This window comes from Podarcis filfolensis, assembly GCF_964270895.1.
Source record: "Podarcis filfolensis genome assembly, chromosome: 7".
NCBI lineage: Eukaryota > Metazoa > Chordata > Lepidosauria > Squamata > Lacertidae > Podarcis > Podarcis filfolensis.
Genome location: NC_139603.1, coordinates 77,707,383 through 77,727,676, shown reverse-complemented (window position 1 = coordinate 77,727,676; position 20,294 = coordinate 77,707,383). Strand labels below are relative to the sequence as shown.

Sequence of the window (20,294 nt, the reverse complement as noted above, 5' to 3'; positions counted from 1 at the left end):
CTGGAATATGGTTGGCAGAATCTTCAATAAAACTGGTTGTGTTTTGTAAGGGTTTTGCTGGTCTGGAGGGCTCTGAGAAACCCTGTGTTTCAAGAAAGAGAAAGACTGAAGGACCATGATAATAACAAGTCCGTAATATTAGAAATAAGTGTGCTGGGGTGTTAGTAGGATATGCTTAACTTGATGCCCTGATAGGATTGGTTGACCTGACAGCAGCTAGCTAGTTTCAAGCCACCAATGACCAATTCACTGGTGTAAATAACCGTGCATGGCTATCTCCTGATTCTCCAGGTAATTCTAGATTTGAAAGGCTCTGATTATGGCTGGTCCTATCAGACTCCTCCATCATCTCCCAGTACCACCATGTCAAGAAAGTCCAGTGTGTGCAGGTAAGCAGAAAAGGCACATGATCTGTTTCTATGGGAACCCAATGTTTTACTCTAATAAACACTCTTCTGTAAGCTTTATTTATTTATATGCTTGGATCCTGCTCTTTCCTCTAGGATGTTTGAAGCACCTAGGAAGGACCACTCAGTGTTCATCCAGGCACTGATGAGGTCCATCACCTTTTGAGGGCTCAGCTACATGGGCCGTTTGTCCTGTGATTTCTAAACATGTTTTTCTTTCATCCTGCCGCTTTCCCCAGAAAACCTGTGGTTTACTGCTGAATCGGAGCAAATGTTAATTAGGTTTTCTGCAGATTGATGTTTGTTCCGATTCAGTGGCAAGCAGTCAAAAGCAGCAGGACAAAAGAAGAACCTCTCAGACCCTTGTCTCGAAATCACAATCTTCTCCATGCTGCGACAAAATGTTCTCCCCAACCCATTCACGGGCAGTGAGCTTTTAGTCTTGACTCACATCAACATAATGGTGTTTTAAGATGGTTGAATCTGGAGGTACGTCTGAATTTTGTAAAATAATAATTTGTCTACTCTTTGTGGTCCTCTCCTTCTTGAGATGCTATTGATAGAGTGAAATAGAATTGTTGGGTGTTGTTATGACAGCCATACAAAGAGGCTCTGGGAAAAACTTCAAAGGAAAACCGGCCACTGACCATCCAGTTGTCGATTCGGGGTCTGGTATTCTTTGCCACTGTCTCATGAACCCACATACATTGTAAATGTTTATACAATTGTTCAATCGTACAGCAGGCTTAATTTCTCAGTAGCGTAAACTGCTTGGATGCCTCCTGTTTCTCTTGCAACTTGTTTGAGTAAAATCCTTTACTGAAAATTATTCGGTAGTACTTTACTGTTCAGTACTGATGAAATGCAGTTCAGAAAAAAAGAGTTAATTTTTTTATTTTTGCGTGTTTGGAGCATCTAGATCCCCCTTTGACCTCTTCCATGAAAACTGTTTTCTCTCTGCTAAAACAGTTTGACAGCATGCATCTCCTCCTCCTCCCTCACTCCTTGCCAGGCACACCGGTGTCTAATTCTCTCCTTTTCTCCACCAAAAGGAAGACGTTCTGCTGTATGTTCCTTGCTCCTGCATTTCTTTTTAGCCTTAAATGCTATTATTATTATTGTCATTATTTTTAACAAATTTGCCTTCCGAATCACATGGATTGGAGAGCTGCAGCACCCTACGGCATGGTAGACCAAGATGCCCCTTGCATTTCCCTGCGTAGCTAGCTGTCCGTGCATGCGTACGTATAGTATCTATAGACAGGAGATCTATAGATATTTCTATTGACAGCGGTAAGCACAGGCTTTTCAAAATGCAATATCCTTAACAAGGAAAATGGCTGGCCATACAATCCCAGCAGCGGTCTTCTAGGCAAACTAGGCAAGATGGTGGGAGATTCACGTGACCATCGTCTCCACAGGCGATGGGATTGTATAGCCTCTTGTCTCCCGCAAAGCAGATTGCCAGCTCTATTTACTGCTTAAAGGGAATCCTCAGGAGACCCCCATCAAAGATCTCCTGCTGTCTTCCTCTGGTTGAGCCCAACAGTCGATAGTATTATGTAAACAGCAAGTGCTTAAAGGAGAAAGTAGCCAGCAGTGAAACCCCTCCTCTACCTTAAAATTTTAAAATTCTGCTGCAGACTTTTAACCCCAAGGGAGGGTGCCTTTTCTGGCGATAGGGCGTGCTATGAGAGGAAGGGACATGGCAACCTCAAGAGCAGAGTGAGGCCACTGCTTGCATCAGCAGAATTGAGAGGCAAGGCAGGTCCAGACCACAGTGCATAGTCTGCCAGAAGTCTCTCCTGTCCCAGCCCCGTTGAGTACCAGGATCTGTACCCGAGTGCAGTAGTGGTTTTGCTACCACTCCCATTCACGTCAGTGGAACTTGCACAGGGAATCTCTCAGTAGAACCTTCCACATGCTGGTTAGCTTTTTGTTTGGGTGCTGATGGGATTTCTCACCTCGGGCGCCTTGAGGCAGCCCTAATCAGTATCCAATGCAGCATTTCAAATATACCCGTAAAAGTCCCCTAACCTACAAAGGAATTGTGTCCAGCAGAGTCAGTGCTCTTGCAGACCTTCCATTCACACGGTGGAACTTCCTCTTCCTCCTTCTGTGCTCCTACCCCTTCAGATCGGCTCTGAGGTTGCCCCTAGCCCTCTGCAGCAGATTGGGGTGGCGTGAGAGGAGAAAGGGAAGTTCTGTTGCATGAGCAGAAGTCCTTCCACTCGTGCAACAAATGTTCGATTCGACCCAAGCTATCCCAGCTTCCTCCCCAGTTGTCAGCTGTTTCATTCCATGCTGGTAGCCTGGGGTGGGGTGGGGAACCAGCTCCTTCCCGCTTTCCTGCCTGGTCTGCTGGAGGAACTTCTTCCTTTGCAGAAACAGCCCCTGACTTGTTCATTGCAGCATTCTAGTGCCACGCGATGCTGTCGATTTGCCATTTTCCATCCGATTCCTAAGGATACTGCAGTTCCTTAAGACTCTTACCAGTTTCCTTCCGCTAGTTATGCCATTTATTTATTTTTTATTCTTTGTGCTGCATGTCCTGCTGGAGAACCATGGAATGTTAATTGTCCTGTGCGGTCTCTTCCCCCTCCCCCCCCTTTTTTGTTTCTCTTCCCCCCTCCCCCTCCACCCTCGTCTCTCTTCCTTTTGTATCTCACAGCAGTCTGAACAGTGTAAACAGTAGTGACTCACGGTCAAGCGGCTCACACTCTCACTCACCCAGTTCACACTATCGCTACCGCAGCTCCAACCTGCCCCAGCAAGCGCCGATGAGGCTGTCCAGCGTGTCCTCGCACGACTCCGGCTTCATGTCCCAGGACGCTTTCCAGTCCAAGTCGCCATCCCCCATGCCGCCAGAGGCCCTCAATCAGGTATGCCTAGGGAGCAGCGGCTGCCCCCGCATGTAGCACCTTCCGTTTCTCCCCCAAGATCTCCAAGGGCTTCTGTGCTCATTGTGCTTTTTGTGGCTTCTGCTTTGGGTTATTTGGTTGTCTGCCTGCTGCATTACTCTACTGCAGGAGTGGGGAATATTTTTCCAGCCCAAGGGCCGCTTTGCCTTCTGAGGGACCTAATGGGGGCCATGTGTCAGTGGTGGGTGGGGCCAGAGGCCAAAGTGGATTGAGTATTGGATGTACCATAATTTTTTCCATTGTATGATAGTCGGACATGACTAAACAACAACAGATAGGCTACACGATTACAGACCTCTTCTCTTTCATCCATTCATGAAAAGCAAGAGGTCAAGGGTACCTTCTATCCAGGCACAAAACACACAAGGAGGGTGTGAAATAGGACCAGTGAAGGGGATGGCAAGGAGTGTGACCTGGATAGAGTCTAATGTGCTGGATAGAGAGTCCTGGGAGGTCACATTTGGCCCCCAGGCCTGAGATTCCCCACACCTGCTTTTTTGGGCAGACTGCTGCTACTTTCTGATTCTCACCCATCGCAAATTGTGTCTTAAGCCTGGCTTGCAGTTGCCAAGAGGTAAACCCAGCAATTGCCTCCTGCCGCTGCAGCCAAAGGCTAAAATGCGGGGCCCTTTCACAGATTACAGTTTGCATCTTCCCGTCTTGCCTTTCACATCGAGTTGATCACAAGAGAAATGCACATGTGAGCTGTCAGGGTATGTTCTCCCTAGCGCTCCCTCTCACCAGTCTCCTTCCAGCCTGATGCTCTCCATATATTTTGGGGCTACAAACAGGGTGGTGGTGCCGTGTTAATTTTACCTGTGGTTGACGATAACAAGAGAAACTGTAAACAACTGCTTCCAATGATGCAAAGCCAAATGCAAATTTTAATCAGTATCCCATAGATTCTGCCTTCCTGCAGCTCAAGTTTAGAATCTTCCTCCCATTTGCTATGCAAATTCTTGCAGTCAATGTTCAGTGATCTGACAGCTGCCTCCTGGTGGCTCAGCCATAACTATTCCCCTATTTTGTACCACCCCATCCCAAGCTATTTGATGCCCCAAAGCTTGCCCCAGAAATGTTTCCTTTCCTTCCAATAAGTTTCAAGCTCTACAAAAGAGGTGTACAGCAACTTAAGTTGAAGTGAAATTAGTGAAAAAACAAAACACATACAAAAAAACCCTGGGTAATAATTCCGTATTTACAGGATATGAGAGCACTTCTGAGAGCAGATCTCATATGTTTAGGAAGTAGAATGTGGCGTTGCTGTAGATACCTGACAGAAACGGCTTGTTTTGAGACCACGACCATGCCTAGGGCTTGTCGTAAAATCTCTTGGTGCAAAGTTAGCAGGGATGGGAAAAGGCTAGGCTGGAAGCCTTCTCCCTGAACAGCTGCATTTGCCTGTGATGCTGGGATATTTAACAAAAGTGTTGCATTCAGACATGCAATTTTCCCTGCATGCCCAGTGAACCAAAATGCTTCAGGGAGCACTGTGCCACACACCCCTTGGAAAAGACTTGGAACTATTCCAACTAGGAGTTCTTTAGTTACAGGGTCCACAGGTCCACATTCGGCCCACATTAAAGAGCACTTCACATGCTGACGTGTTTAGTGTACACCTTAAGACAAGATCTAAAATGAATTAATGTGAATGCAAATCAGGTATGTTTGCAAACATCTGTACCGCACAGCAACACCTGTATCGCACAGGTACACTAATCAATGATTAGCCAAAGCTGAGTCTGTTGCCAGCAGCGTAACTGGCATGGACTTTGCATAATGTGTGAAATGGCCCAGACCATCAGTTGTCCTACTGAGCAATGCATTTTTTCTTGTTTCTTTTGCAAGGTGGGTTCTGCATGGCATTAGCTTTTATGAAGAGATCCAGCACACAATTGGGTTTTGGTCCACCACAGTTGTAAGCAATCCAGGTTTTTGAGTCACTAAATTCTTGGAACTATGATGTGTTTTGGAGCTGGTCACAAGTTGGACCTCTCCGTGTGACCTTAGCACCATGTGAATTTCTGAATATAAAGAAACCGTTGCTCAGTGGGGAGAAATTGGCGTTCTTAATGTGCTAATGAATAGAGGAACCCCCCACTGCTGATCTAAAGAGAGAGAGATGTCCATAGTGTCATTTCAGTGTGAGGATAAAAGGGATCATTTTTATGCCCTGGATATTTCAGACTTGCTTTAATGTCCTGCTACTCATGCAGGCAGAACCCAGAAAACTGTTTAATGTGTTGTGTGTTTTAACCAACTGACGGACTTTCATCTTGGAGTTTTTATTCGCAAGACAGAGAAAATAACTTCGCGCATTTGAAAGCAGAATGTTGATTCTTGCTATAAAGCCATAGATGAAAGTGGCGTTCTGCTTTCTCTGTTGATGCTTTTTATGTGTTTTTAGCAGCCCGTTTTGTGTGAGTTCCGTTCTCTGTTGCTGAGGGACAAAAGAACGCAATGGGCAGTTGCTGCAACTTCTTGCGCCATGGAATTGTAGGAGATAGGGTGAAAGGAGGCAATTTGGCTTGGTGCGTATCCAAATTACCCCATATCATAGCCAGTTGGGAGGCTTAACCTAGCAAGAAAGACAGAGGAGGGTTTTTCCCACAGGGAGAGTCAGAAATAGTCTTGCCTGTATATCTTATAAAAAGGTCAGTAAGGCTTGCGCCTTGGTGTGTAAAAGTTTTGCAGGCAGTGGGTTTAAGCCCTCATGTGCAAGCCTGTCGTATGAATTGCATCCCTTATAATCACCTCCATGAGTAGGACTTGCTTTTGCAATCCGCCCACCCTTATTTTGTTACGTATGGGTTGGAGAAACAGGGCCTGCTTTGTGTAGGCCCTGGTTTATATGAGAGTTTCTTTCAGCCCTGCACCTCCCTGCATGTGCAACCTACAAACAAGGGTGACTCTGATCTAGGTCTGTCCATTTCAAAAATCTAGCTTGCGTTCCAAAGTAAAGTGGTACCTTGGGTTTGTAACTTGGGTTACCAACACCTCGGGTTACAAACACTTTGGGTTACAAACTCCGCGAACCCGGAAGTAGTACCTCAGGTTAAGAACTTTGCCCCAGGATGAGAACAGAAATCGTGTGGCGGCAGCAGGAGGCCCCATTAGCTAAAGTGATATCTCAGGTTAAGAACGGTTTCAGGTTAAGAACGGACCTCTGGAACGAATTAAGTTTGTAACCTGAGGTACCACTGTAATTTGATTTAACCAAGAGCAGGTGTTGAGAACCTCCTTCTTATGAAATAGTGAGGTCTTTCAGCACTGTAATGGGAGGTGGGGGCGACGTCCCCCTGTAGAATCTCAGATATTGTGCACCCGTACAAAGCAAAGAGTCTCCGTTGTGGGTGAAGAAACCTCAGATTCTGTGCTTGGAATAAGTAGAGCAGATTGTTGTATTTGCATATGCTTAATAGGGTTGCAACAGTGTTCTCTCGATTCTTTGCTGAAGGATTGCCTTGCATGCCTACACCTTCCATGGGGGTGCATGCCTTTTGCTCCTGTTGTATACATTTGAAGCCTGCTGCTATCGCATTGATGTGGGTCACTCTGTAGCAGGGCTGGGGGAGGGGGAACCTGTGGCCCTCTAGATGAGGTGGAGCCCCAGTTCCCATCAGCCAGTGGCCCAGGAATGATGGGAGCTGTAGTCCAGCAACATCTGGAGGGCCACAGGTTTCCCACTCTGCTCCTCATAGAATTGTAGAGTTGGAAGGGACCCTCAGAATCATCTAGTTCCAGCCCCCTGCAATGCAGACCTCACTTTATCAGCACCACACTATAGCCAACGGAGCTATCCAGGCCGAACTAAAAGCACTGGAATGTGTGGTTTGTAGGTTTGAGCTGAAGAGCAGAGAATCCCAGGGAAAGGTTGGATTTAGGTGATCTGGGATTCTCCCAGCCACTCTCCGTGGCACTACAGGAAGAGCGTCAATTTATTATTTCAGTGTTGAGATTCTCACAACTCTCCAGATGTCTCAACACCAATTTGGGGAGGATAGTACAGACATACGGACAGCACAGGGAGACTGAGGGCAGAAACCCTAGTAACAGTAATTTATTATTTGTTCCCCGCCCATCTGGCTGGGTTTCCCCAGCCACTCTGGGCAGCTTCCAATAAAGATTAAAAAATACATTAAAATGTCACACATTAAAAACTTCCCTGAACAAGGCTGCTTTCAGATGTCTTCTAAATGTCAGGTAGTTGTTTTCCTCTTTGACATCTGGTGGGAGGGCGTTCCCCAGGGCGGGTGCCACTACTGAGAAGGCCCTCTGCCTGGTTCCCTGTAGCTTTGCTTCTCGCAATGAGGGAACCGCCAGAAGGCCCTCAGCGCTGGACCTCAGTGTCCGGGCAGAAAGATGGGGGTGGAGACGCTCCTTCAGGTATACTGGGCCGAGGAATCTTAGTGAGTGGACTCTCTGACCACCAGCACCCCTCACTTAAGGCCGTACGGAAACATTGGGGTGGCTTCGAACAACTTCCCATGAAGGAATCCACATGGAAAATGTCTGCCTGGTAAATATGGATTTACTTTCTCAAGAAAGTTTTGTGTGCAGCAGCTGGTCTTCCGCTGCTGGCCCAGTTCTTGACAAATCCGCGTGAGGTTTCCAGATATAGGCTTTTCCCTATGTACCCCTGCCTAGATTTTCCCAACTACCAGCCTCCAAAGGCAAGGCAGGCTGGAGGGCCTTTGCGTTGTGGTGCTGCAACTGTGGCTTCAGCGCTCCGCCGATCTGCTCCAAGGCGGTTCTGAAGGTGCCATTTGCACCAGCCCTTTCGATTGAAACTGAAATCTCAGCAGGGCACGTGGCGTCATAGATGTTTGCTTCCTTTTAGAAAGCAACAAAGGCTCTGCCATTTAGGACCCTGTTGCTTTTGTCCCTCTTGCAGCGTTGAAGGCTTTCGGCTACGTTCATAACGATCGAATTTTTGCTCTGATCTCCTAACACTGCTTCTCTCCTCTTCCTCCTCCTGTGAACGTATTCGTTCCTCTGTGCTTTGTTGGGTTTTTGTTCTCCTGTTGGCTTGTCTTTCCTCTCCTTTGCTGTTCCTTGCCGTGTCATGGTTGCCGCTTTTTTTTAACCCAGCAGAATTCGTCCAGCTCTGCCTCCTCGGAAGCCTCTGAAACCTGCCAGTCAGTCAGCGAGTGCAGCTCCCCCACGTCAGTCAGCTCAGGCTCTACCATGGGGGCTTGGGCCTCCACAGAGAAGGTGAAAAAGGCTTCGTCTCTAAGACATGTTCTTTGATCCTCCCCGGGCTCTGAGACACACAGGCCCCAAATAGTTCTCCTGAGTGCAAATGAGAGGATGAGAATGGAAACCCGTAGCAGGCATGTCCAAAGTCTGTTTTGGGGGCCTAAACCGGCCCCTGTGGCAGTTTGGGGTAAAATCCTTTAAAAAAAACCTCAACAACTTGAATCCTTAAAAAAGGTCAACTTTGGTTGGTCCCTTGTTTGGTCCTCACAGCCCTTCACTTCATCAAATCTGAGGTTGGGCGTCAGGTGCTTTGAAGGCCCTAAAAAGTTTGGACACCACCGCAGCATAAAGGATCGAAATTGGGTACGGGGAACTCTTTGGACCTCCAGCTGTAGCGCTGAACTACATCGTTCATCACCCTTGGTAATTGGCCATGCTCGTGGGTGATGGGGAGTTGTAGCTTCGCAACATCTAGAGGGCTGAAAGTTCCCCGCACATGATCCAAATGAATGAGTTGAATACAGGGAATAAAAGCAGTGGGAAACCCTGCCTCATACTTCCAGCCACACAGTTGCTTGTAACGCACAGTTGACACCTCTTTGGGTGCAGTAACTGGTTTTGTGAATCCCTGTCTGCCACGTTCTGGAAGTAGAGATTGTTCAGCAGCGATGGTAACGCAAGTTGGAGCGTTCACAAAACCATTTGCCAGGCATTTTGCGGTGCAATCTGTGGCATGTCGTGGCTGTGTTTATAACCGTTCGCCCACGACAGAACCACATTGGTCAGTGCAATGGAATTGGCTTCTATTAAAGGCAAAGCCAAAATCTTCATGTGGTCTACTCATCACCTCCAATCATGCACCATCCCAGATTCTCTTTTAAAAACCAGATGCCCCCTGGCATGCATAAATCTTACTAGCATTTTCAAGTGAAATAATAATTTGGGGATAATTTCCGATCTCCACCAGAGCGAGTGATTTTAAATTGGGGTCCATTCTCATCTGGAAACGCCCCCGATTCCTTCCATCCCCTTTCATTATGTTGCTCCTAGAACATGTCATTTTCTGAGGCTGAGCTGCTGCTGCTGCTGCTTCTCACTTGAATGCGCTGTGAAAATACTAACCCAGGAGGCGTATTAACAGCTTTGGAAAGATCGCACCCCGTAGCTTTCAGAATCTGAACGAAACTTGCGATTGTCCCTCAAGGAACGAGAGCATCCAAACTCCGTATTGTGTTTATCCGGCATGCATAACACTGGCCAGTGCTGGGAGGTTAACTTCTCGTCCCCCCCACAAAAAAAGGCTGCCTCTCTAACAGAGCGGCCTAAAGCTGTTCAGCCCCTGAAAATTATGTTTTGGTTTTTGAACAGCGATGCATATTTGAGTAACATTGACAAAGCATGATCAAGCACTGTATGGGGTGTTGAGTTGCGAACAGTTCTCAAATCTCCATGGGGTATTTCCTCTTCTGTCCCAGCAATGCATGCCTGATTCACCTTGTATCCCACCCCCCATATTTTGTCCTATTTATATTAATTTCTCTCCTCTTTTTTTCCCTTTTTGTTTTGTTTTGTTTCCAGTTGTCTAATGGGTATTATCACTGTAGTTTGTCCAGTGGCCCATCCTTAGCTTCCGTTGGTGCAGGCCCTCCCCCTCATTTCCCGCCTGTCTCCCACGCATGGACCCGGGCTTCCTCTTCCACCACCCTCCTTCCAGACTGCGCTCATTATTACACCATTGGGCCAGGCATGTTACCATCATCTAAGATCCCTAGCTGGAAGGTTTGTGTTTCTTTTTTTTGTTTCTGTCACCCATTCTCCTTTCCATTTCCCACTCCCCAACTCTACTGCAAGTTGTTGCTTCTGGAATCTCATTTAATTCTCGGTCGATTTCTCTGCCCCACACCAGCTCGTAATACTATTCCGAATTCTGTGATCTGACGAGGGAGTCTCCCTTAGCGCCTACTCCCATAAATCAAGAACTTCAAAAGAAAGAAATCGGTATCATCTGAACAAGCAATTTCAACAGCTTTCCGAACTGTGCAGCAGCACACTGAGACTTTGGGATGGTTCTAGGTTAACCGTTGGTGCTCTCTGGATAACAGTTTGATAGGACCTAATTGAGGGTGTGCCTCTATTAATAAAGTTAAGCAGTAGGGAATCTTTTTCATTTAACAAGCCCAGGTCCTCATCAGGATTGGACTCAAGGGCCAAATTTGACAGGTGGCCAGGGTTGCCAATTTGTCAACCAACTGACCTCACAATGACGTTGGGTGTGAGGTGCTTTGAAGGCCCAAAGTTGCGACTTCAAAGCACCTAATAAAGTACTGCTAAAACAAAAGGGTTTTTCCTCCTTTTAGCAGGGCTTTCCGTGCAAACCCCTTCCTTAGGAAGCTGACCCTGCAGGCCAGGATTGGCCCACAGACTGGAGGTTCCCTAACCCTATGTTCAAATTAACACTAAAGTTGCTCATGGTATCTTTTCCAGGGGAGATCCCTTGAACAGGGCCTTGCATTTCCTGTTGGCTCTCATTCACAGCTTCACCCCTGGAAAAATTTGCTGGGACAATCACTCCCTAGTGTAACTTACGTTATTCTTTTTACCATGTGCACACACATGAAGTCTTCCTGCTTGAAGACTACATCAGTTACATTTGCCCAATGTACAGTTGGTGTCAAAGGAGTCAATTTACTAGGTTTCTAGATTGCTTTGAAAGGAGCACATTTGTTGGGAAGGAAGAAGTGAAGAAATGTATCTGCAGTGCCCCGGGCAACCCATTATTTGTCTGTCTGGCCTGAGAATCTGTTGGGAACGAGGGTGCAGATATGAGTCCCAGACACTTGCATGCTATTTTGGTTTTGAAAGGTGCCTACCTGTGTACTTCCCTTTCTGAAATACACACCAGGAGTTGACCAAAGCGGGAGTGTTTCTGCTTATTTTAAAGGGGTACGTGGCGAATTAACACCCAGGTGCACCTTTCAGAAATGGTGTGCTTTTGGATTTGGGTATCCTTACATGGGTTCAAAACATGGCATGAGAAACTGCCCGCATCTAAACGACGTAACAATGCACTGGGCTGAGTTTACATTTGAAGACAAAAGTACTTTTATTAAATGAATATTCACTGACAAAGTGATTTTTAAAAAGCCTTCATAGGAAGCGGCACCCCTACCTACCTGCTAATATTTATTTACTTTGTGTGAATAAGTAGGAGCTCCATTCTATTTACAGAAGCAGGATATTTACTGGATTGGAGGAAGGCCGGGGAGGTTCAGCTCTTGCTAATAGATCTCCAGACCTTTAGAGAGAGAGATAGCCAGTTTTCTCTCCCTTACATCTTAAGGGAGCTTTGTCTCCAAACAAGATCTGGTTGCAAGGCTGATACCCATAGCAAGGACTCTTCCCTTTAGTGCACATCCTTGGCACTTTTCAGATGTTTAAAGTTTCTCACATATTTATCTCAGTAATGCTTACAACTGCCTTGCCAGGGACATTTGTTATTATAACATCCCCCTTACTACAAATTAGGGGCAAGGAGGTTTGATCTTGCCCTTAACAATAAGCCTGAACATTATCTATTTATGGGGAAATTGTGATGGTTTGTTACCTGGGGTAGCTTTTGAAGTTACATATTTGTGGGGAGGGGTACAGGAAGCACAGATGTTTCATTCTTCCAGTTCTCTGCAGCATTTTTAATGTCTGTTGCCTCTCCGTTGAACAGCCGTGCATTGCTATCCTGTCCCCCAAACCCTCCCATCCATTGGCCCAATCACATTAAAATGACGCCATGTTTCTGGCACTGTATTTGTATCAGTGTGGCTGTAAAACAGATTTTTTTTTAACCCAATTATTTCCTCCTTCAGCCATTTGGAAAGGGCCTTTGTGTGTTGGCAGCTTATTCCTCAAAATGGAGATTTCCCCAGCTATATATTAAAATGGGCTTAGGAAAACCAAGATTTCATGAAATCCTAGCAATTGGAGCCAACAAAGTTGACTTCCTTTCACTGCATTTCCTCCCCTGTCTGCTCTAGAGGGTTGGGAGAAACCCCAGAACAGATCAAGGGGAGGGACTCTCACCCTCAGCTTCCTAAGCCATCACTTAGGAAGCTGAGATCATTACACCAGTCACTGACTCACTGCTGTGCTGTTGCTCCTGCAATGGAGTCAACCTGGCCTGTGCATTGATTTGAAGGCAAAACTCTACATGATCTCAGAAAAACAAACAGCTTAAGACTGGTGACTTTCCTTTAATAAAAAGCAGAGAGCCCAGCACGTATCTTTGCAGAAAGTTTGCAATTTGTGTAAACTTTTGACTAATGGGATTTTTCCTCTAGGATTGGGCTAAGCCAGGTCCTTATGACCAGCCCTTGGTAAATACTTTGCAACGCCGGAAGGAAAAACGAGAAGGAGACCCCGCCGGAGGAGCACAGAGTGGACCAGCTCTGGCCACCGAGGAAGCTCAGAGACCTCGGAGCATGACTGTGTCGGCCGCCCCAAGGGTGAGACTCTGTTGTTCTTTGTTGTGTCCCCAGTAGACCTGTTCATCCAGTACCAAATGGGCCCAACTGAGCCCCAATGGTCTTCTGAGTTGCACAGACATTTGCTGCTTATCATAGAATCGTAGAGTTGGAAGGGTCCCAAAGGTCATCCACTCCAGCCCTCTGCAATGTTGGAATCTTGGCTGAAGCATCCGTGACAGATGGCCATCCAACCTCTGCTTAAAACAAGGAAGGAAGGAGCCCACATCCTCCTGAGAGAGCCCGCTCCACTGTCGGACAGCTCTTACTGTTGCACTTACTTGCAGAGCTTGAACACTTACCGTATTTTTCGCCCCATAAGATGCACCTGACCATAAGATGCACCTGGTTTTTAGAGCAGGAAAACAAGAAGAAAAATATTCTGAATGAAACAGTGGATGTATGATTTTTGTGGTTCATGCTGTGGCCACAGACATGTGATCTGATGGTGACTTTGGGGTAGCCCAGTGCAAAAATCCATGTGGATCCGTACTTTGTAACCACATTTTTGCACCACTGCAGCCCCAGGAAACAGTGGGTGCGTGATTTTTTTGGTGCAGGCTGTAGCCATGGACATGCTGTGTGATCTGATGGTGAATTTGGGGTGACCCAATGTAAAAATCCTGAGGATCCATGGGCTTTTACCTCCCCCCTCCCAGGCAGCCTCCGCTAGCGTCCCTCATCTCTCTCCCAATCCCCCCAATCAGCTGTTTCCTTTCAACACTCCCTTCCCTCTTGTTTGCCTTAGTGTCTTTTCCTTACCTGGAGCAGTTTTTTGCTCCTCCTTTTCTTCTAATTTCTCTCCTTATTGCTTTAGTCTTCCTGTTTCCCCTCTTTGCAAGTTTGCTGTCTTTACTTCCCCCCTCCCAGGCAGCCTCCTTTATCTCTCTCCCCAATCGGCAAATGATCAGTGGCTTTGTTTCAACAGCCACTTCCCTCTTTAAAAGAAAAAAGAAAAAAAAGCATGATCTGCTTTTTGCCCCTGGGCAATTTGGCTCCAGGGACCACACATTCGCTTCATAAGACGCACGGACATTTCCCCTTACTTTTTAGGACAAAAAAAAGTGTGTCTTATGGAACAAAAATACGGTACTTTGTGACGTTTTGGTTGGTCTAATCATCTAACGGGAATAATTTTGTAATAATCTGCTTTGTGTGGAAGGGGTTGCAGAAAGGGTCGTGACAGCAAGAGGCCCTGGGGGATCATCCTAGCTATCTCTGTTCCGCAATCCTAACAAGAGGGCCTCTGTTGTCTTTTTTAGCAAGGAGAGGAGATGGAGGCCTGCGAAGAGCTGGCTCTGGCTCTGACTCGAGGGCTGCAGCTGGACACTCAGAGGAGCAGCCGGGATTCCCTGCAGTGTTCCAGCGGCTACAGCACCCAAACAACCACACCTTGCTGCTCAGAGGACACCATCCCCTCGCAAGGTAAGCAATGTGCGTGTCCTATCTTTTGCTTTTTTTGGAACTGCCAAGCCAAGAAAGTTGCTGCACCTCTCAAGCCTTCTGCATGCTGCAGACTTTGTGCATTTTTACAAAGGCTCATCATGCGTTGAAGAGATGGTAGCAAGGAGAGCTGAAAAGAACGTTATTTCACATCTGAAAACCAATATGTCCCTTTGGTTTCAGATAAGACATGGGTAGAAGAGTCTAAACGCCCAGGACACGAAATTTCATATCTCTCTAGCAGTTACGGTGGCTCATTTGCCAGCAGTAATGTATTTAGCATTAACTCTGGAAAAGTTACATATACAGTTGGTACCTTGGTTCTCGAATGGCTTGGCTCCTGAATGCCACAAACCCAGAATTATGTGTTCCGGTTTGTGAATGTTTTTTGGAAGCTGAACTTCGGACGCAGCTTACACTTGACAGATATACACCAGTATATCTGAAGGAGCGTCTCCTCCCCCATCGTTCTGCCTGGACACTGAGGTCCAGCTCCGAGGGCCTCCTGGCGGTTCCCTCACTGTGAGAGGCCAAGTTACAGGGAACCAGGCAGAGGGCCTTCTTGGTAGTGGCGCCCGCCCTGTGGAACGCCCTCCCATCAGATGTCAAAGCGATAAAAATCTACCTGACATTCAGGAGACATCTGAAGGCAGCCCTGTTCAGGGAAGTTTTTAATATGTGACATTTTAGTGTATCTTTCATCTTTGTTGGAAGCCGCCCAGAGTGGCTGGGGAAACCCAGCCAGATGGGCGGGGTACAAATAATAAATTATTATTATTATTATTATTATTATTGTTGTTGTTGTTGTTGTTGTTGTTGTTGTTGTTGTTGACTGCAGGAAGCTACTGCAGCCAATCGGAAGCTGCGCCTTGGTTTCCGAACGGTTCCCGGAGTCGAACGGACTCCTGGAATGGATTAAGTTTGACAACCAAGGTACCGCTGTACAGTGGTACCTCGGGTTAAGAACTTAACTCGTTCTGGAGGTCTGTTCTTAACCTGAGGTAACACTTTAGCTAATAGGGCCTCCTGCTGCTGCTGGAGCACGATTTCAGTTCTCATCCTGAAGCAAAGTTCTTAACCCGAGGTACCGCTGTACTCAATTCTGACCAGACTAAGCCTCCTGTGTAAATTTTGCTCATCCTGCTGCAGTTAGCGGCAGTGAAATAAAAGCTCGCAGCAGTTGAAGAGTCGTAGTTTCCTGACTTGCCTTTTTCCACCCCCAGTTTCGGACTACGACTATTTCTCCGTCAGCGGGGACCAAGAGCCGGAGCAGCAGGAATTTGACAAGTCTTCGACTATTCCGAGAAACAGCGACATCAGCCAGTCCTACCGCCGCATGTTTCACGCCAAGCGCCCTGCGTCCACCGCAGGCCTCCCCACCACCCTTGGGCCTGTGCTGGTGACTCCCGGCGTGGCGACCATCCGGCGGACACCTTCCACCAAACCGACGGTCCGGCGTGGGACCATAGGGGCCGGGCCGATACCCATTAAGACGCCCGTGATTCCGGTCAAGACGCCAACCGTCCCAGACATGCCGGGGGGGCTGCCGAGTGTGCCAAGCGGGGCTGAAGAAAGCCCCGAGCAAAGCCCAGAGGCTGGAGGCGGCAACCCGGTTGGAGTCGGTGGAGCCTTGCCGTGGAGCGGCCAGGCACCCGCCAACCCTCCCGCTGTGAGCCAGAAGCCGAGTGCCGGAGAGGAGCAGAGACAGGCAGCCGGGGAAAGGGAAGGAGAGCCCGGAGAAAGGGAGAGCCCCAACATGACTGCTCCCCCATGCCAGCCGGTGCCTCAGTCGGGGGACCAGAATCTGGGAGAGGCCCCGCAAGGCGAAGACATGCTCAATGCCATTCGCCGGGGCGTGAAGCTGAAGAAGACCACCACAAATGACCGCTCAGCGCCCCGCATTTCCTAGACGCTGGACCACTGCCAGTTGACCAGCTTAACAGAGACTACCTGATGAAACCGTCTGTCTGTCCATTCCACTGTACAATCAGAATTTGCAGGATGCTCATTAACAAAGCAGCTGGAAATGTTCTTTAAAATGGAGGGCAGCGGGGGTGGGAGGAGGGAGGGGACCTGCAAACTAAATCGCTTAAGGCACAGCCTCTTTCTGATATTTTTATTTTTTTTTGTAAATACTGCTGATTATTATTTTTTTCCTGCACATTTTTAACCTGAGTTTCCCTTTTGATTTTTCCACCCTGAAGGTGCCAAATCCTGTGTAACTTTTTTATAAACACTTTGTACAAAACAAAAGGAAAAAAAGTTTTACATGCGTACGAAGAATATCAAGTAGCTTAAACTTCGGCAAAGAGAGAGGAGTAGTAATGCATTCTCGCTCTCCCCAGGATTTTTTTTTCTTTTTTTCTTTTATTTTTTGCAAAGCACCTTGTCATGAGAAGGATGCGAAAACCAGCTTTTGTTTTTTAACGTACGAAGGACGTGGCAAGAAAAAGGTCCTCGCTGAAGTACAGTGACTTTTTTTTATGTTTGAAAGGCAGGAAACAGCAGCTGATTGATTAAAGCAATATATAGTGGAAGAGAGAGAGGGGGAGAGCCTGTAATTGGTTAGTATTTAGGGGATAGGAAAAGGGGAGGGACTTTACTGTTGCACAAAAGTAGCTTAGCGGTAGCTTCAAGATACATGCATCCGAATAAGCCATATTGGATTGCAGTGTTTGTTTATGTAGGAAGTATATGGGCGCTTTACACTAGGAACACCTCCTGTGTTTAGCCTCTCCCATTAAAATTTGTCAAGGCTCCATAAGATCTCCTGCCTAAGAAGAGCCTCTGTGGACTGTTCCTTTTATTAATAATAATTTGTATTATTCCACCCCACCCTTGTCTTCAGGACTGCACAAGCAACAACTTTTGTCAAGTCATGCCATCTTAAGCCAGGTTAGACTTAAGAACTTTTATTTGTTTTCTCCCTTCACGTTGTCTCGTTTTTTTTCTTTTTCTTTTGTTAGGGGACAGTAACGAAGAAGTGGAGAGAAAGAAATGCGTAGACTTGAAAAGGGTTGTGGTGGGGAGATTTACCAGGGAGTTCTTAGTTAAAAACTTCTCATTAAACTGGCTATGCTCAGCAGGCTGGGCAGCTTAACAAACAAACAGCAAACACCCCACAAGTTTTGAGGAAACAACGTGATCTGATGGGGAACCAGCTGAGAATTCTGATGAAATGAGAAACGTTTATCGTAAGGGGCCTGTTTTTCCTTAAGTGACATTTTGGGTTGGCTTTTTTCATAAATGCTAAAAGCTTTGGGGGAATGCGGGAGGGAACGGGCACACAGCTTTGCTTTTTTTATTTATTACAGGGGTTACAGGGGGTTGACCTTTTTTTTTTTAAGAGACTTCTTAGCAACGAATTTTAGGAAAGCTGTTAATAAATTTATAGGTGGGGGTTTTTTTCCTTCTCTTTTCTTAACATGAAAATTGCTGTGATTATAATCCATTTCATGGGGTCGGTAGAAAACGTGCATCACTCGTGCACCACGGGTGTGCTGCAGTTTTGTGGGTTGTGTCTTTTTTCTTTTAAAGCATTCTGCAGTCTAAACGAATACCGTCTGCCTTATCTCTATATGGGCAACGCAAGCGGAATTAACGGATCAACAGACCTGCGTGTTGGTGGTTGCAGAGAAGTAGCCCCAACAGCGGGAGGAGCTCATTTGGGCGTATGCTCACACATCTACTCCTCCACGGACATTCTTGAGACTCCTATTGGCTGCCATCTTGCCTACATAACCTCTTATGCTTTAAATACATAACTGCATTGGATGTGAGACGTATTGTAAAACTGTTATAGTCACTGTGTTCTATATACATTTACACTGCTGTGGTTGCTTAACACTTTTTTAAGTTATGGCTTCAGAAGCAAAAACAAAAACACAAGACAAAAAAAGCATGATCTTTAATTGATAAAGCTTCTCCTTTGATGAAAAACAAGCTCCTTATTACTTCGAAACATACATTAAAACAAGTAGTGCCTCTGGTATAATTAAGCCCACCCAATCTTGATGAAATAGCGGATGCGTTCTGCAAATGATGCTTCAAGATCTTTTCCCCATCACTAAACTAAGGTGGGGCGGGGAAAACAGTAATTGGACTAAAATGGATGCAGGGGGTCATGATCATCTCCTGGCAAGCTTTATGTTGAAATCAGCTGGCATTTCACAAGGGCTCAGCAGTACTCTTGTATAATTCCCGTTAGTTTTTGTGGGGCTTGGGCAAAAGAAATTCCTGATGGATTGGATCCAAAAGGTATGCATACAAAACATTTTTTTTTAAAACCCAGCTGTACTCAAGAAGTGCAGCTCCTCTTTAGTTCTTTAAACACTAGGATTTACTCTTGGTTTAAAATTTTATTATCAAAACTGTTGCCAAAATTCAATGTTTAGGGTGTAACAAACCACTTTGAATCATTCTGTTGGGTTTAAATTTTTTTTTGGTGTGTGTTCCTTGCCTATTGTAAAAGCAGTGTCACCGTTTTTTAAAGGAAAAGATGTTTCTAATGGTAAGTTATTGTGGTTTAGTTGCTAGTTTGTACTGAGAGTTGACCTCTCCCCTCATACATTTTTGTTCTGAATTGCTATAAATAAAAAATTGCTGTTAACTGTGTTACCCTTCTACATTGTAATGATTGCTTCAGCCTATATTATAAATAAAGACCTGCTAATAAACCTCCTCATATTTTAGTTGCCTAATCTTACTCCATGACCCCCATTTCAAGAAAAGGCTTTGCCACTATGCCTTTTTAAACACCAGCGTATTATATAGCAAAGTATGAACTTGGGTGTTAACCACAAAACTGACACACAGAAAAAAGGAACATTTCATAAGAAGTGTGTTTGAATATTCCATATACCTTCCAGTGTAGTGTATTCACCTGACATTGTAGCCTTCCATTTGCAGCCACAAGAATAAAATTCTATGTCTTTTCCCCCTGCCTTCCCATCAAAGCATGCCCAAGGCAGCTAACAAAACAGCGCGATCCACATTTTGTTGACGTCCCAGTACAAAGTGGATGGTATAACATAGCTGCATCTCACTGTACTTGGTTGTAAAGAGGGTCCAATTGCACAGCTTGATGATTGAAGAAAATATGGGCTGTAGCAGTACAAGCACTTAGGCTTGCACATCAAGACATCCTCTTTCACCCCTTGCCTACCTTCCCCACCTGATTGTAGGAAATCATTGTGCTAATAGGATGACTTTGTTGGATACAACCCTATTACAATAAGCTTATCTTCATCAACAAGGGCATGATACGTTGAATGCTTTGTCCTCATAGGTTTAGTGTGAAATGGCTACTGAATTATGTAAAAACAGAGTGAATTCTGGAGGTGACCTGAGCATGGTATGTAGAGGCTGTTTGCTCTGGAACAAGGATGGGGAAACTCCAGCTGCTGTGGTCCTACAGCTTCCGTTATCATTTGCCATAGCAGCTGAGGCTGATGGCTGCTGCAACATCCTCTGTAAAAACAAAAGGTTCACCACCCCTCTTTTAGAGCAATAATAATCTTGAGTGGCAAGTCCATGGCCCAGGTCTGTTGCATTTCATATCCACACTGCTGCTCCCATAAGGCAATTCCCAGCCTATACAGAGAACCAGACTGCTTAAGAAGGGTAGAGGGCCAACACACTCGTCATTCCCCACCAATATCCGGAGGATAAGGACTCCCAAGAATACGAAACTGGGCAATGGGGCAACCGTTTTAAAGAGGGTGTCCCTACTTAGGGAGAAACTGTTTTGTGCGATGGGTTGTCATGCCAACTATGCAATTCAAACTCGCCCAAGCGTTAATCTGCTCAAC

At 46.1% G+C, this 20,294-nt stretch overlaps 1 protein-coding gene across 27 annotated transcripts in view; it reads left to right on the top strand.

Moving 5' to 3' along the window:
- MTSS1 (MTSS I-BAR domain containing 1) overlaps positions 1-19,168 on the top strand; it is a 154,013-nt gene extending 134,845 nt beyond the window's left edge. For 2 of the 27 annotated variants that reach the window (XM_083621980.1, XM_083621981.1), the window contains 7 exons: positions 292-389; positions 3,163-3,289; positions 8,423-8,542; positions 10,106-10,306; positions 12,859-13,023; positions 14,304-14,475; positions 15,708-19,168. In XM_083621980.1, coding sequence (XP_083478106.1) covers positions 292-389; positions 3,163-3,289; positions 8,423-8,542; positions 10,106-10,306; positions 12,859-13,023; positions 14,304-14,475; positions 15,708-16,393 — 1,569 coding nt within the window. In that variant the 3' untranslated portion in view covers positions 16,394-19,168. Of the gene's footprint in view, positions 1-291; positions 390-3,078; positions 3,290-8,419; positions 8,543-10,105; positions 10,307-12,858; positions 13,024-14,303; positions 14,476-15,707 lie in introns of all 27 variants that reach the window. The other 25 variants (XM_083621990.1, XM_083622002.1, XM_083621979.1 and 22 more) reach the window with 16 other exon arrangements.
- The last annotated feature ends 1,126 nt before the right edge of the window (positions 19,169-20,294 follow it).